Source organism: Agelaius tricolor, unplaced genomic scaffold (assembly GCF_023055355.1).
Source record: "Agelaius tricolor isolate 1412-34295 unplaced genomic scaffold, bAgeTri1.0.p SCAF_5, whole genome shotgun sequence".
NCBI lineage: Eukaryota > Metazoa > Chordata > Aves > Passeriformes > Icteridae > Agelaius > Agelaius tricolor.
In genome coordinates, this window is record NW_027269265.1 from 48,180,603 (window position 1) to 48,196,491 (window position 15,889).

The window sequence follows — 15,889 nt, forward strand, 5'->3', positions numbered from 1 at the left end:
AATATTACAGCACTGAAATATAACTGTGAGGGAGTCAGTGACTTTTTTAGCATTGAAAATGCTGGTAAGGACTGAAGAAAGAACTGGGCAAACTCTAAGATATGGCTCTTCATCACCTCAAACAAGGGGAAGCAAATACAAGCTGGAAAATCAGCCCTTCAGCTCCCAAGGATAGCAGAAGTGAGCTATTTATTTGCCACATGTTTGTACAGACTGTACTTATGAGCAATCAGCTGTTCAGAAGTCCCTCCAGGTTTGAAATGTATGAGATTTTAGGTGTCCCATTTTAAATTGTTTTCAATTTGATTACTGAAAGGTTGTTGAAGCTTCCAGCTGCCTCAGTGACAGCCAAGATTAGTCAGCACTGCTGAAAATAGGCTCCCCACTGCCTTACAGCAGACACTCACAAACAAAATACCTGCAAAATCAGAGGCCCTTGAAACCTTTGCATTTAAAGACAATTAGCTCAGGAAACCCAGACCTGGTTCTGGGCTACACCTGCAGAGCCCAGAGAGTCTGTTCAGTGCTACATCTATATGAGCACTGAAACCTTTTGACAGAGGCTGTGTTCTTTCTCCAGATATCAGTGTTTTGAAACCTCACAGGTGCTGTGAGATTTGACTGTTTACAACTGACATGGCAGCTGCAGATGACAGCTCTACAACTTGTGACTGCCCCCTGAAGCACTTGTTTACAGACTGGAACAGAAGCATTGTCTGCAGACTGCAATCAAGGGAAGACTTCAATGTTTACTGTGAGCAACAAATTCTGAAACAATAAAATGAGCTCTTTTTCCTTCAAGAAAGGTGCTAGGAAATTCAAAGCTAAAAAAAAATAAATGTAAAGAGAATGCTTAAAGCTAGTTTGCCATTCATTGCAACCTGTCAAGCTTCTTGGTACTTGTAGTGCTTGTAGATATTTACAGAACATTAACCACAGAAATTTTGCTCCTGTGATATTTATCCTGGGCTCTAAATCTGAACAGGGAAACCTGCCATTAAACATCTGCAAATGGGGACAGTAAATTTTAAGCAAGCACAACGCTTAGGGCAAAACACATAAGTGACTTGAAGTGGATGTGCCTGAAAACATTATAGCAATTTTAAAATGTAAGGCCATGCAGCATTCAATCAGTTACAAACCCCAATTCTCATGCCCTCCATTCCCACTTAATGCCATGGCAATGAAAAATAGCAGCACTGTCTGGGGTCCAGTACTGCTGTGTTGCAGCAGCTTCTCTCACTTTCTCTTTCCCATTCTTGTTCCTGTGGCAGCCTGCTGAGATATCCACCTGCAGCCAAGCACCTGAGGCACGCTGTGTTCTGCACTGCCACCCAGACACCCACCTGGGCTGAGCGGGTAGATGTCGTTGTCGGCCCCGAAGAACAGATTGCGCGTCAGCTTGCGAGGATCCACCTTCTGAGGGGTGGACGAGGCCGGACAGAGGGAGAACCTGCGACGAAGGAAGTTCTCCTCCTTCATGGCATGAGCTGTGGGGGTTTTCTGAAAAAGAAAGATTGATTACAGTTAATTTCAAGACACAGGAAATCAAAGTTTTCACACCTAGATGGCTCCGCTGCTTCAGAGCCACCTAATCCCATGCAGTGTGACAGATCTTTTTATAGAGTGCCAAAAGGCCATGCAGGGGAAAAAAACTATATTAGTTTGAAGCTACAATTACTCATTTGCTGACTTTCAGTATTTCTAAGCTGTAGGGAAGCAGGACACTGGTCCTGAGTGAATCCAGGCAGTGTAACATCTTCCTGCCCACAAGGATCTATCAGGATAATAGCTACTCACTAGGTCCATTCAGTGCCCAACATTCAGTATACAGTGCCTGAAACTTTTTTTTTCTTTTTTTTTAAAGGCTTTTGAGTCTCATAAATGCAACTCCATTGGTGTCCGCAGAGTTACACCATCTCCACACAAATCAACATTAATCTGAGCTGTGTGGAGGAAGACCAGCTGCACTGGCTGCAGGGAACAGCAGCAAGAGATCACACCAGTCACTCCCACCCTTATTTCCTACTACAGCACATATCAATGATTTTGGTTTTTTAAAGTGGCATTAAAATCAGCCTTGCAGTTTGGTCAGTAAGATACCCATTGCTGCTCTGTGGCATTTGTGTCCCCAGAAGCCTCCCTGCATCCCTGTACTGGTGGTACTTTGCTCTTTACCAGCACTTGGCTAGTGCATTAGACCATCCTGACTGGAATTAAAGGGTTTTTTATACCCATCCAACAAGCAGTTCTTTCTTACCCTTTACAAACAGATACTATTACTGTCTCCTACCCGAGTTACAGGCTTTATTCTCTCCCCATGTGCAGCCAGAGGCAGGGCTCTGGATAGCAGTAAGAAGTGTTAACCCAACCTTTGGGTGGGCATCCCTCACCACAAGGTCTGCTGCTTCTCTGGTGAACAGTTACTGAGGTAAGGAAAACCCCTTAAGGATAGTACACATTTCCTGAAAAGCATCTCCACATTTTTCCATCTCTTTTAGGTTACTGGGAAAACAAAGAATAAAAGGTTGCCCAGAGTCACAGTGCAGTTTGGAGGGACAGAACCTACATGCTCCTAAGGTGACCCTCATGGCACAGGGGGATATGGGCTAATAACAGGCTAGAAGACCCTGCCCTACCCTTCCTGCTCCCAGGACAACCCCTGTGCTTCCTGCTGTGCAAATGCCCCAATTTCATGGGGAAGCCCCAACAGCATCTTGGAGCTCAGCCTTCAGAGCCAAGACACCACACGAGGGGATGTCATGAATGTGTCCAAGTGTGAGGAACTCCCTCCTGTGTTTTATCTGGGCTCTCTACCTCCACCTTCCCTGCCAATCTCTGTAGACCACAGGCCCAATGTTTCAGGTTTTGCAACTTTTTAACATTTATTTGTCCAGCAAGCTACATCAGCTTTATAAACTAACTGTTGTGCAGAAGGCAAGAGAGAATCTGCTCCTTCTTTCCAGCAAGAGAAGGCCTCAGTACCCAAGAGCTTAATTTGATCTAAACCAGGCTGGACTCCAGCAATGCATATGGGTTACCAAAACCACCTTGAGCAGCAGGTCTTTCTGAACCCAGCTCACCATGGGATGTGTGAGACATCAGGCTCTGTAATATCCAACAACAGGCTGATGGGTAGCAGGTGGGGCTGCCCAAAAATGGGACTCCCCTGGACAATGCAGCTGCCATTGGAAGGGGATGTGTGTTCCCTGTTGGGCCTGCATCACCCGCAGAGGATGGGACAAAGTCTGTGCAGTGATTGCCAAGAACTCCAGAGCCCTGTGTGCCAGCATGGCCCCCAGCATGAAGTGGTGTAAGACAGCACTCACTCAGCAGCAGAACTTCACTGCAGCCTCCTCACACAGCTCTGGGTGAAAGGCTTTCTGTTTGAGCTCCAGGACACTCACACTGCCCGGGGCTGCCACGGGCCAAGCCTTGCCTGGCACCCCATGCAGGGCTGTGTTGTGTGATGGCAGCCAGGTGAAAAGGGGTGGCTGCAGCTTTCCACTGGCTGCTGCCTTGCCTCCTGTCAATTCAATGGGCCAGGAAACTGCTCTGCAAACACATCCAGGCTGCCACTGTGGCCAACAGCATCTCTAAGGCAGCAGGTAACATAGCTAACTTAGCAATGTAAATAAACCTCTGTTTGCTTAGAAACTCCTGACTGCAAACAGCTGGGCGGGGAGAGATGCAAAACTTGACAGCTAACTTTAAAAAAAGAAAGGAGAGAGGGGAGGAAAACACAGCCAGCTACGTGTCTGAAAGCAAAGTATTTAAAAATAATCCAGGTCTAAATAGCTGGGTTTGGAATGCTAACAGTGAGCTATTTTTTGTCCTTGTTCCCAGAAAGGCAGTCTCAACTCTCTACCTCTAGAACTGCTCGTAAGTGGCTCAGAACAAAAGCAGATGAGTGGGATATTTTCCCCAAAAAGCAGGGACCTGGCGAGGCTGTGCCAATCATGCAGAAAGGTGTTCAGAAATCCCAGGCCCACCCAGTGGAAGCAGGCTGGAGAACAGGTGACAAACCTAAAACATCCATCCATCAGCTCTTACACCCTGACAGGGCAACAGAAAGGCTGTGCCCATCACAATTTTTCAGCAATACCACAAGCTGTGTCCGTGAAGAGCTGCCAGCCAGCTCACACTGATGTCAGCAGCAAAACCCCAAAACACAATTTTGTTTTCAACTGTTGGTCTATTTATGCAGAGACCAACACACTGATGTTTTGCTCACTTACTATTTCACACTACTTAACCACAGGATAATTGTCAGAGTTGCTGTGCTGATGCTCTCTCATTTCCACTGCTATTTAATCCACCAGCTTGATGGCAGAAAAAAATCTGGATGCCTTGTTCAACTGGGAACAGCTAGTAACAAAGGAAAAATACTTTTCTCAGTTCTGGCTCTTCTCTTACATGTCTTGATACAAACTTGTGGCAGCAGCTCATCTCTTTTTGACCACACAGATCAATTTGAGTAAGTTTCTCTTAACTGGTGCTTTTTGGCAGAAGACCCCCAGTGACTGAAGCTCCCTGAGAGCAGCAGCAGAAGAGACATGTCTGTCTGTCAGTCACACACACACACAACCATGCAATACACCATGCCACCACCATGGTGTTTTCTGGCTTGTTTTTCAAAGATATCTACATAAGATATATTTGACCCTCATCCAGACAGGCTCTTATGTAGCACAAAATCACAAAACCAGCCATTTTTTCTGTTGTATTTTGGGTTTTCTTAATACATCAGACACTTTTCACCTTGTCTGGAGAAAATGTAGCTTGCATTATTAAAATTCTACAATAAACCTAAAATATTTGGTTTGGTTTCCAAAAGACATCACTGTGTGTGTGTCTGCATCTGTATCTACCCTGTTTCATCCTTCCTCCCATCCCCTTCAGTACCATTTGAAAATGTCACGGAACTCCAGCAGGTATTAGAAAATTTGATAATATTAGTTTCTTAAAAGTTTTATCTTCTTAAAAGATCATGGCTAAAGAAAGGAGGGAAACTGTAAAGCTGTCCTCTGAACCCAGCTATTACCAAATATCAGTGAATCCAACATAAGCCACAAATCCATAAGAAACTGAGGCCTCATTGACTCACTTACTCAGAGAGCTACTTCTTTTATCTGTCCATAAAGGTCTGACTGCTCAAGCTGGCTTCAAATAACATAAAGCTCATGAGAGCTATAGGTGAAGATGAACAATAAATGCCAGGGACAATCTTCCAAAGGGGTGTAACAGGAAAGTGGGAGATGTGTTCATGGCTGTTCACAAGAGGATTCTTTAGACATGCAAGTAATCCAGAAAACATACAAAAATTCAGTGCTGACGAAGTATCTGGTAAGAAATAAGCAACAATAGAAGATGGGCTTCTAGCGACGAGTGATTTAGAGCCTCAGATCATTAATGGTTGATTTGAAGACAACACTGTTGCTCTGAAACCCAAATCTACTTCTAAATCAGTATTTTGGAGATTGCTTCAGGATATGGCAGATGCTTCAGGGAAACCAGTTCTGTGCAGGCTCATGGAATAGAGAGAAGGTAAAGGTCAGAATTAAGACAAAAGGCCAAAAATTGTCATAGTCACCAAACCACTTATGTAATACAAGGCAAGAAATGTCACCCACTGCTACAGCATTCCCTCCCAATCCAGCAGATGAGATGAAGAATTGTCCTAGAAGGACAACATGTCTTAATTTGAAGATGCCAACTAGTGCAGAATCCATACACTCACTTAGGAAAATAATCCCATAATGAAAAACCTTCATTCTAGCTCCTGCATTAATTTACCTGGTTGTTAGTCTTGGTAGATTAAAGTGTCCTGAAGTGTGCAGCTCAGGTCATTTCTGTCCTTCCATTCTGTGCTCTTGATCATAAAAATGAAGGAAAGGTGGTACAGAGAGTATTGACAGAGCCACTAAATACAGTCCTTTTCAGGATTGCTCCTTTTGTGTTGACAGCTCTCTAAGAAGTAATGGGCTATTAAATATGAGCTATTCACCACAGCTTAAAAAGGAATAAATAATTCAGCAGGAAGAAATAAATTTCTTACTAACCCTGTCTTTGAGACCTCTTTATCTTCTAAAAATGCAAAATACTGCAGAAGAGAAGTCTATGGCAAACCCCCATGAAGCACAGGACAAATGAAAGTCATGAACTTAACGGGGTGCAACAGCACAATGGGACTTTCCCTCCCGGGTGGCTTCAGGAACAGCCAACAAAGAGCAATGGGGCAAGAATAAAAGTTACTTTACCAGCAAACCTGGTGGCTGCTATTAAAGCAAATGGGAAATGCCAGTGCTCTCCTCTTCTGGGACTGGACCCATTTTGGATGAAGGCAGTGACTACAACACCTAAAGATGATCACTGCCAGTGCAGAGATGCCTTTCACACACACCTGTTCTGCATCCTGGGCCTTTTGTGCTTGCTGGGAAGATAGTGGAAGCTTTTAGCATCAGCCCTGAAGCTTCTGGGAAAGGAATTTTCCTGGGTCCTTCTTTAAATTTTCAAAGTTCCTGATATATAATTACCACACAGCTACACACTGTGCAGATATTGCGTTGTCTCTGCCCTCTGCAAACTTGTGGGTAGGTTGGTTTGCTTACTCTCATTTCCAGAATTTTAAAATAGATTGGAAATATGTACTTCTCTATAAATAGTTAATTAGGGGGTTTGTGTAGTCAAGAAGGCTGTGCCAGTTAGAGGGGGCTCTTAATTTATTCAAAGCTTGTTTCCAACAACCTCTTTTTCTGGTCACTAAGTATTTCCCAGAAATTAAATTAAATCGTATTTTGTATTCAAAGCAGTTATTCACTCCAAAACCTGCATCAATAGGGAAAATTAGATCTAAAGATACTGACATTTCCTGATCCAATTAACCCCGAGGAGGTAAAAATTTCATGAATGAAATGAGAAGGAAAATTGTTAGCAGATACATATCTAGTGATTACAGTTTTAAGTATTAATAAGGAAAAAACAGCAGCACAGATCCTCAATAAGGGTAAATTATTAGTTCAGTGGTGTGCTGGTGATTTACAACAGCTGAAGAACCACAATCAATTCAGGAAGTCTGTGAAATCTGTTTTTGAAAGCTATTCCCAAAAATGCCTATTAATAAGATAGATAATTGGACCACCACCCCCCTAGTAACAGTTAAACAAAACCTGATACAGTGCAAAGTGACTGCGCAGGCAATGTTTTTCTCTACCTAATTCATGTTTGTTGATCAGAGAAATGGCAAAACACACATTTTGCAGCTGACACTGAATGTTTTGGGCTCTTGGGCTCTTAGCTGGAAGCTGAAGCAATGGAGCTTTAGAGCAGGTGTCAGCTATTCTCCATTCCCTTAATTATTTAGGGTCAGCTATTTCTCTGTGGTGCAGGCAAGAGCACCCTTCCTCATCAGTGGTACTGCAGGAGTGCTCTGATTTTATGCATTGCCATATCCTCTGCTGCATGCCACACTAGTCAGCTTGACAATCAGCCCAGGCTGGAAAATCAAGTAAGGTGGGGTTGCTGAAGACACCCATCTGCAACCAAGGGATGGGCTTTGTTAAGATTATATGCAACAGATTTCTCTCAGCTGCTTTGGCAAACGCAGGAGCATGGCTAGTTTGTCCCTACAACCTAACTCAAAGCTCACATGTCCTGCAGAGTCCTTAGAGCTGCCACCCTTGTGCTGTTTTTGTGGAAGTTGCCTGCCACAGCCACCCCAACAATCTGCCCTTGCTTTCCCTGTGAACAGAAGAACAACCTCTTTCTATCACTCCCTGCCTTTTCCAACACTGGGCAGTGAAATTCACATAGCAATCAGGAGACAGAACTATTTCCTCCCTTAATTCTCTGTAAGACGTCTTGATTAATGTTTCCTTTGTATACACCAGAACACTTCCAGCTTCAGGCACACCAGCAGCACTCAGAGGCATAATCTTCTTACAACTAATCCCTCTCTACGGTGAGCATTATGTACAAAGGCTACAAACAGAACAACTGCAGGCAAAATCAGGCCCTGAATGCCTACACTGAATAAACACATCCCAGGTCGTTCCTCTGGGGATCCCTATCTAACACAGGACTTGGAAACTTCAAGGTAGGGTCACACAGGGCAGAACATTTTTATTTGGCACGTAGGAAAACTTCAGAATCATCTCTGGTTTGGATAAACATCTGTGAACAAACACCAGCCCATCACTAAAGCCATGTTGTGTTGGGGAAAGGGATCACTGCAACCTCGTGGCTTAGAAAAGGGCACTGCAATAAGCATTACCTACACAATCCTTGTGTGGTTTGCTTTTTTCTTAAAACAGCTGCAACTGACTCAGTAAATATTGTATTAGTGATTTCTTCTAGCTAAGAAAATCGAGTGGGTTGCTGAAATGAATGCTTAATGATTTTTACATCTACCTCCTCTGCCCTTTAAACTGTAAATTGATTGTTATGCAAAGGCTATTAATTTAACAAAGCATATTAAATTTCCCACTAGCACTGAGGAGCTTCTCCTGACATAGCATTTCACTAGTCTTTCCCCTTGTTAACTGCATAGATCATACCTCACTTGCTGTAATTACAACTGCTACATCAACATTAATTATTTCCTTGGTAATGGCAGGTGCCTGCAGAATTGAAGGTCTAACCCACGCTACCAGAAAGATGAGAGTCTCCAGCACTCAGTGAAAAACAGAGAGAGAACCTTTCCTGCAGATCTCTTTATCTCAGTCCCTCACTTTATTTTCAGTAAATCATACTTTGCATAATCTCCTTTAGCCCCCAGTTCCTGAATGCATCTCAATTCAATACAGCTCATGCAAAGGCATTTTCTTGAAGCACCAATCTATGCAGGAAGGTGAGGTGCTTGCTTGGAATCCTCTTCAGCCCTTTAATCCCATGTTCTAATATTTTCAACTGAAGAGATAAATCACACCTGTTAAGTATATACCAAGCACCTTATCCATCTTACTGAACTTTTATTTAAAGATTAGCATTATTTGTTTCTGATATCTCTCATCAGCATTCTTCTAAGCAGGAAAAGAAAGTCGAAACTCAGATTAGCAAAGACTCCTCACCAAAATATAATGTAAAGCCAAGCATGTGTGCAACATATAGGAAGAAATGTGCAATCACAGATCACAACTCATCTCCTGATGCAGTTTTCATAACAAACTAGCCAAGAAATTCCAGTAAGGATCCACTTTGAGACAAACTCAGGAAACCAGATATCTGCCTCTAAATTCCTGTTCATCTAGAAGTACTTCCATACATCTTTAATTGAAAGTTTGACAGAGGTGACACAAGCATTCCCACCTGCTTTTCAGCAGTGAACTCAGGAGGCTCTTAGAGATACAGTTAACACAAAATCAAGGTATAAGCACAACTTGGGCACATACACACAAACTACTCTTGAGCTAGACAGCTGGAGTAGGGCTAACAGTGTGGGCTACAAGGAAGGCATGCAAGGCAGGCTAGTTATGATATCTGAGAAATCAAACAAGCACCACATGGCCAATTCATTCTGAAATCTATGCTGGTGCCTGCTGCTCGTTCAAGCTTGTTCAGGTAAGCAGATATAAGGCACCACCACACCTCACTTGCAGTACAGATGACCGTTGAATCCCTGCTGCTTGTGCTGGAAGTGTGGGCACATCTCCTGGGCAGCACACGGTGGTTTGGCACTGCCAAACCACAATGTCCAAGTCAAAAGGCAAGATTCCCTTTGACTTCCATGGGCACGAGGCTCAGGCACAGAGACATGGTATAAGGTTAGGCACTAAAAACAGTTCTGAAAGCTTTGTATCAGTTAAGGAAATAAACACTCACTTACTAATTTCAATTTTAAATAATATTAGGCCTAAAGATGAAGATACTGGACATATAACTCAAAAGCAGATTTGAAGCACTCTGCTTTCTTTTTGTTGTGGTTATTGATCTCCACAGCTCATCTACCAGTGACAGTTTTCATTTGAGGCCTGCTGTGACACATCTCCAAGCCTAGGCATTTCAGGGAGCAAGTCTCTGAGTCCCATGAACAGAATTAATGAATTACATAATGGTGAACCACTTCCACCTCTGACACATTGAGCTTTCCAGTAATTATCCATAACTCACACAACACATGTTGCTTGAGGAATGGCTGTCCCACATTCTGCCACGCCCTGAAGTTTTCACTTGTGCTGTTAGTGATACCCTCCAACAACCTCCTACATAATCCTTTTAAACTGTAGCTGTTCTAAGAGAACAGCTTTCTAATAACCCTTTTTTTCTAGAGCTACCTCAGGGGTAAGAGACCTCAGGCTGTGGTAAGGGCCACCCTGATGGATTCACCACAACAGGCTTTGGGAAGAGGGAGCTTGGTCCCACATGGGACTATACCATCCCCACTCCTGCAGGGGCTGACAGGATTTGGGATCAACTCAGGGCAGTGAGATATGGTACACAGAAACACAAATAAGACAGTAACTTAGTTGCTTTAGCTAAAGCTATTGGAAATTTAAAGCCATGACAAAACCACTTTGGTTTGGACAGGGGCACAGATACATCATTTGCAAGCAGGCCGCATCTTCAAGGTCAGTTCTTGCCTTGATATTTTTCTTTGAAAAGAACATATTAAAGAGCATCATTACTGCCTCATCCTGCTAAATCACATAATGAGAACATATTCCCTTTTAATGGAAGGATCCTACTTTTAATGACATTTCTAAAAACCCAGGTGACTGCAAGCCTCACTGATGGCTTTCTATGATATCCACCTCAGCCTTTATACAATTAAGTCCAGAAAAGATTGTGCCTTTGGGCTACATTCCCACCACACAACTGCTAGGAAATACCAAGTTAATTTGAAGACCTGCTTTCATGCTTGAGAGGATCCTTCTGACATTATTCCTTGTTTGTGAAATATTGCCCCCATGTAACAAAGTAAACCAGAATCAATTTCTACCTCAAGTCTGTTGAGCCATTCCCAGACTTGGGCTCCAAGCAGTAAGGCAAGGGTGATGGCAGGAAAGGATGTTTACTGACCATCTTACAAGGCAGAAAACAAGTGCTGTTCAAAACCACAAAGATTCAGTTCCAGATGAGCATGCATTGTCCCAAAGAATTTTAGATTAGAAGTGTATTTCTACCTTGACAGCTTGTATGAGCACAAATTATATTTCCACCCAATGGCTCTAACCCCAAGCCTACTAGATTATAGCTGACCTGGCTTGCCTATTTCTGCAGCACAGGTAAGTGATGGGGAAATGACCACATCCTGTGGGGCTCTAATCATGCTGAATTTTCCACTCCTCTGTTTTCTTGTTTCTTCTATCAGATTCAGACAGGATCTGTAAATCTCAGGGGCCTTCATAAGGAGGGCTGAATAAACATGACCAAATAAATTTTAAGGAAGTGCATCTATTTTTTAAGAGATCCTTATATGCCCCTGTTCAACCTCTCAGACTTTTGGGCATTGTAATATACCAAGATCTGTTGTACAGTGCTTTAAATTTAGATTCCACCTATACTTCCTCTGATATAGCCACTCTCCCTGAAATTCTTCAGGAAATTAATATACTGAGTATCTTTGCATAAACCTCACTATTTCTCCGAAACGAGAGCATCCAGCTCTTCCTTCAACAATAGTTAAAAGTCAGTACTGCAGTTATTTTGGTCCTAGATTTTTAATTAAAAATCTCTGCAGGAGGAGGGGAACTAGACAACCCACAAAGAGTGTGCAAGGTGGGATTTATGCTGTGTTCAATGAGCCCAAAGGACTCAAGCCGTGCAGAGGCTGATTGAGCATGCACGATGAAACCCACTCTCAGCCTCAGCTCTCAGGATGAAAACCCTTCTGTGCCTACCCCAGTCTCTCCTTCTCTCCCAGTTTACCTTACACAGTGAAAACAAGCAGATAGGATAACTCTTTGCATTGTGGCTTTCCTTCAATTCAGCCAGAGGGAGTTTTAGGCACACAGGTGGATGAGCACACCCATGTCATACATATTTAACTGTGTATTTGCCTTTGCCCATCTCCTTCTACCCCTTCAACTAAAACTATCCCAGTATTTTTGCCAGTGACTACTCTGCTACTCATACAATTGTCCCACTACCAGGTGCAGCATGCTGGACATAAGCAAGACTGAAACTGAGTTATCAGCCATAAGCTAAAGCCCTGAAGAATCAGGACTCCCAGGCTGGTGGGCAGCAAACCTAACAATACGACTCTTGATACAAGACAACAAATCTGAAAGCTGTGGAATTCAGGAATAGGATTCTTCTCATCACTTTAAAGCTAACCTATACTGACACCAGCTTTTTTTGTCACTGAATGGAAAGATACAAGCAAAAAAATCTGAGCTGAAACAACAGTATAGCTTGGCCACAAAGCCTCCTGGCTATAAGCACAGGGAACTGGAAATACAAGGGAGGTCAAAATCAGCCCTGCCTGGAGAGCTGGGAGCTCCCAGGGTAAGGAAAGCCCTCACCACACAACACAACACCAACACACGGATGTCCATGCCACAGGGGAGGGAGGAGAGCTCAAAGGAGGATATGGAGAACAAGGGGCACCTGCAGACCCCACTTCTATGGATTTATGGATCACACTGACCTTCAATGGCTCCATGCCAAAAGCACAAATGTGGCTTTAAGCAAACATAAATCCCTGCCTCCCACACAAATGTGAGCTGAGGTCTGACCCAAAAGGAAGATCAGGTCCTCAGTGTCCAGACTGGCCTTGTCTGAAAGGAAGCCAAACACAATGCAGCCAGTTCACAGCATTTTCTTTATCACAGTGCTAAGAGCAGCTATACAATGCTTTCCAATAAAGGACACAGCAATTTATCACAGAGACAGGAGTTAGCAGGAAACACTTCCATTATCTCTGCTATGGAAAGGAAGTGACAAAGAGAATGGCTAAAAGGTGACAGACAGTTTTTATGAGGCCAGACTTCAGGCCCTCTCAGGGCTGACCAGCTCTTCTTTTCCATACCAGGAAAAAAGGGATAGGCTTCAGCTATGTGGGTCTCATACAACAGGAGGGAGCTGCCACACTGATTTCTCAACACAAACAAACCAAAAAATGAATGAAAGTATCTGTGCTCTGTCAGATCCTCAGGCTGTGTAAATCAGGGAAGTTTTGTGGCCTCCTTAGCAGGGAGATGCTGACTGACAGTAGGTAGTGCATGGCTGGGCATCCAACTGGTAGAACAGAGGCAATCTCAGAGAGCTGCAGTGCTGTAAAGAGAGGACAGAGGAGAGCAAGAGCCCATGATGCTTCCTGGCAGCTATTTGGTTTGTATTAGAAAAGCAGGCTTCAAAGTGGTTGCTGCCTACAAGCTCCAAACACAGAAGAATTTATAAACAAAAGAGCCCAGATGGGAAAGATTTGAAAAGTTTGGGAGGGCAACAGGGGAAAGAATAAACAAATATCTCTTAAATGAAGTAAGGAAGCACTTAAAATGGCAGAAGGCTAGATGGTCTGTGCAGACTTTGTGGTGCCTCTAAAAGGTACAAAATCTTTAACATCCCATGGCTGTGCACGTGTATCAAATTCCCCTACAGGGCACAAACCCAGGCTGCTATTACCAACTGCCAGTAACAAACACTATTGCTCAGCCACTAGCAATCAGGAGGCACAGCAACCCACAGTGTTAGGAGCTGTACTAACACATAGCAAATAATTGCATCTGCCTCAAAAAGCATATTGGGTTTCTATCATCTCAAGCAGCACTTGGACCCAAATGTATTTGCTAAACAGCATCAGACCACAGCAGCTAATGTCTGAGTGAAGCAGAGAAAACTGAAGAGCGTAACATTTTAATGTCTTCTCCTTGATCAGGTCAGCTCATTCAGTGCCTTTCGCAGCAAAACTCATCTTCCACTGCACTCATCTCCATCTTTAGAGAAATGTGTAAACACAGATATTAACAGCTTCACTCCTCAGACAGCAGTGATGAGACTGCTGTAAGGACAACTGGGCCTTTTATAATGAACAATTTCCTATCTAGTTAAAAGTGGAGGTGAGCAGACTAATAAAAGGGACCTTCCCAAAACTGCTCAGCAGTTAATTCTGCAGACTCATGTGGGAGTGGGGCCAAGCTGAGACTGCCTCTGTCTGTCAATCTCACATAAACTGTCCTGACTGCAAACCACGCTGCCAAGAGATGCAGGCAAGGACCTGTCTGATGTCTCTGCCTCTCCTTCCAGGACTGCCAATGTTGCTGGACTCTTTAAGGTGAAAGATCAGCTGTTGACAGCTTGCAGTTCCCACCCGATGCAAACAGAACAGACACAACCCATGAGTCAGCTCAGGGAAAGAAGTAATGTAACCCAGCAGCAGGACTCCCACAGATCACCTTCCTCCTAGAAAGAGGCAGCAAAGACCAGGGCAAGCTGGACACTCAGCTGGGTTACAACCCAGCTGCAGATGTGCTCAAGGTCAGCTGCTTGCTCCTGATGACCATACAGCAGTTCTACTGCCTGCTGCCTGCCTGTGCCGCCCCAGCAGCCCCAGCTGCAGCCCCAGCCTGCAGGCAGAGACCCAGCCTGCTCGTGGGAGTCACCTCTGCCACCATCACTGCAGTCATGGGGAGTCAGTGAGCTCAGGGAAAAAACAGCAAAGGACATTTGCACCTTGCTCTGCAAAACAAGCCCCTTGCAGTTTGGAAAGCTGCTCCTGAAGCAGTGCTCAGTCTGGAGGTAATGAAGTTGAGAAATGCAGCATGGAAATGGCACTCACAGCAAGCAAAGGTGGGAATTAAATGAGACAGAGGTGACACTAACTCATAGGAGGAAACTATTAGGTTCTGTGAAAATTTACTTCCCTCAACAACCTGTCAAGATAACTGTGCCAACAAGCAGCACAACAAAGCATGTTCCTTCTAACAAACCTCTGCAGTCCCCTAATAGCACCAGCTTCTCCCCCCTCCATCAATTCCTTTTACATCACTATCACCTTGAAATAACTTAAAATATCTTAAAATAACCTCTTACCTTGCAGAAGAAAAGGAGCCTCCCCTGCTTATTTTCTCTGGTAGAAGAGAACCTAAAAGCTTTAGTTAGGTCCCATGTTTCCAGACAGCTGTCATCAGTCATGTACAATTAAGACAGTTCTTGCCCAAAAAACCACTTCTGCTGGTGGAACTGCCTTCCCAAAAAGCTCTGAATAGAAAGTGATTTCTGTACCAAATGCATTTCTGCTTTAGCTGCAAACACCAAAAGTCTTCCCTACACATTCCTTGCTACAAGACACATACTGATCATCTAGATTAACCCCACTGATAAACCATGATGTTTAGGATTATGGTGTCTGATTGGAATTTTTCAAAGTTTCACTATGTACTGTTGGTCTCTAGACTGCCCTGTCCTACTGATGACTGAGGTAGATGACCACAGATAAGTGTTTCACACCCACCAGTCACTCCCATTTCCCTGGTGCAAGTGGATTTTCAGGAACCACTTTTGTGACATTGCTAAAATATCTCTCTATTTCCCTGACAGCTCAAAGGCACTTCTAAGCACGCATTACTGGAATTTACATCTCTGCCATTACATTGCCAATTGGCTGCACATAAAAGCAATGGTCAGTAATCAGTCTGAAAGTGAATAAAATCTTTGGTACTTTATTTATAAATAAACAACAACCATGACTCACATGACTCACAGTCATGACTTTATAGCTGACACACTGGCCAGTTCTTAGTTTCTTAACTGTGAATACATAATGGCAGTAACACTAAGTCTTTCCACTGTACCTCTGGTCACAAAGACAAGATTATGAAAACACAGCATATTCAAGACTTCTTGTCAAAGAGTTATTGAGGCAGTCTGCAGACCAAGACTTGTTCTATACACGATTTTGTACCAGTTCATCCTCGTTAAATTACAAGTATTATTGCTGCTATATTTCTGA

At 43.6% G+C, this 15,889-nt stretch overlaps 1 protein-coding gene across 6 annotated transcripts in view; it reads right to left on the reverse strand.

Moving 5' to 3' along the window:
• OSBPL5 (oxysterol binding protein like 5) overlaps positions 1-15,889 on the reverse strand; it is a 174,123-nt gene that overhangs the window by 59,801 nt on the left and 98,433 nt on the right. For all 6 annotated transcript variants that reach the window (XM_071427769.1, XM_071427772.1, XM_071427771.1 and 3 more), the window contains exon 2: positions 1,347-1,503. In XM_071427769.1, the coding sequence (XP_071283870.1) occupies positions 1,347-1,503 (157 nt within the window). The remainder of the gene's footprint in view (positions 1-1,346; positions 1,504-15,889) is intronic.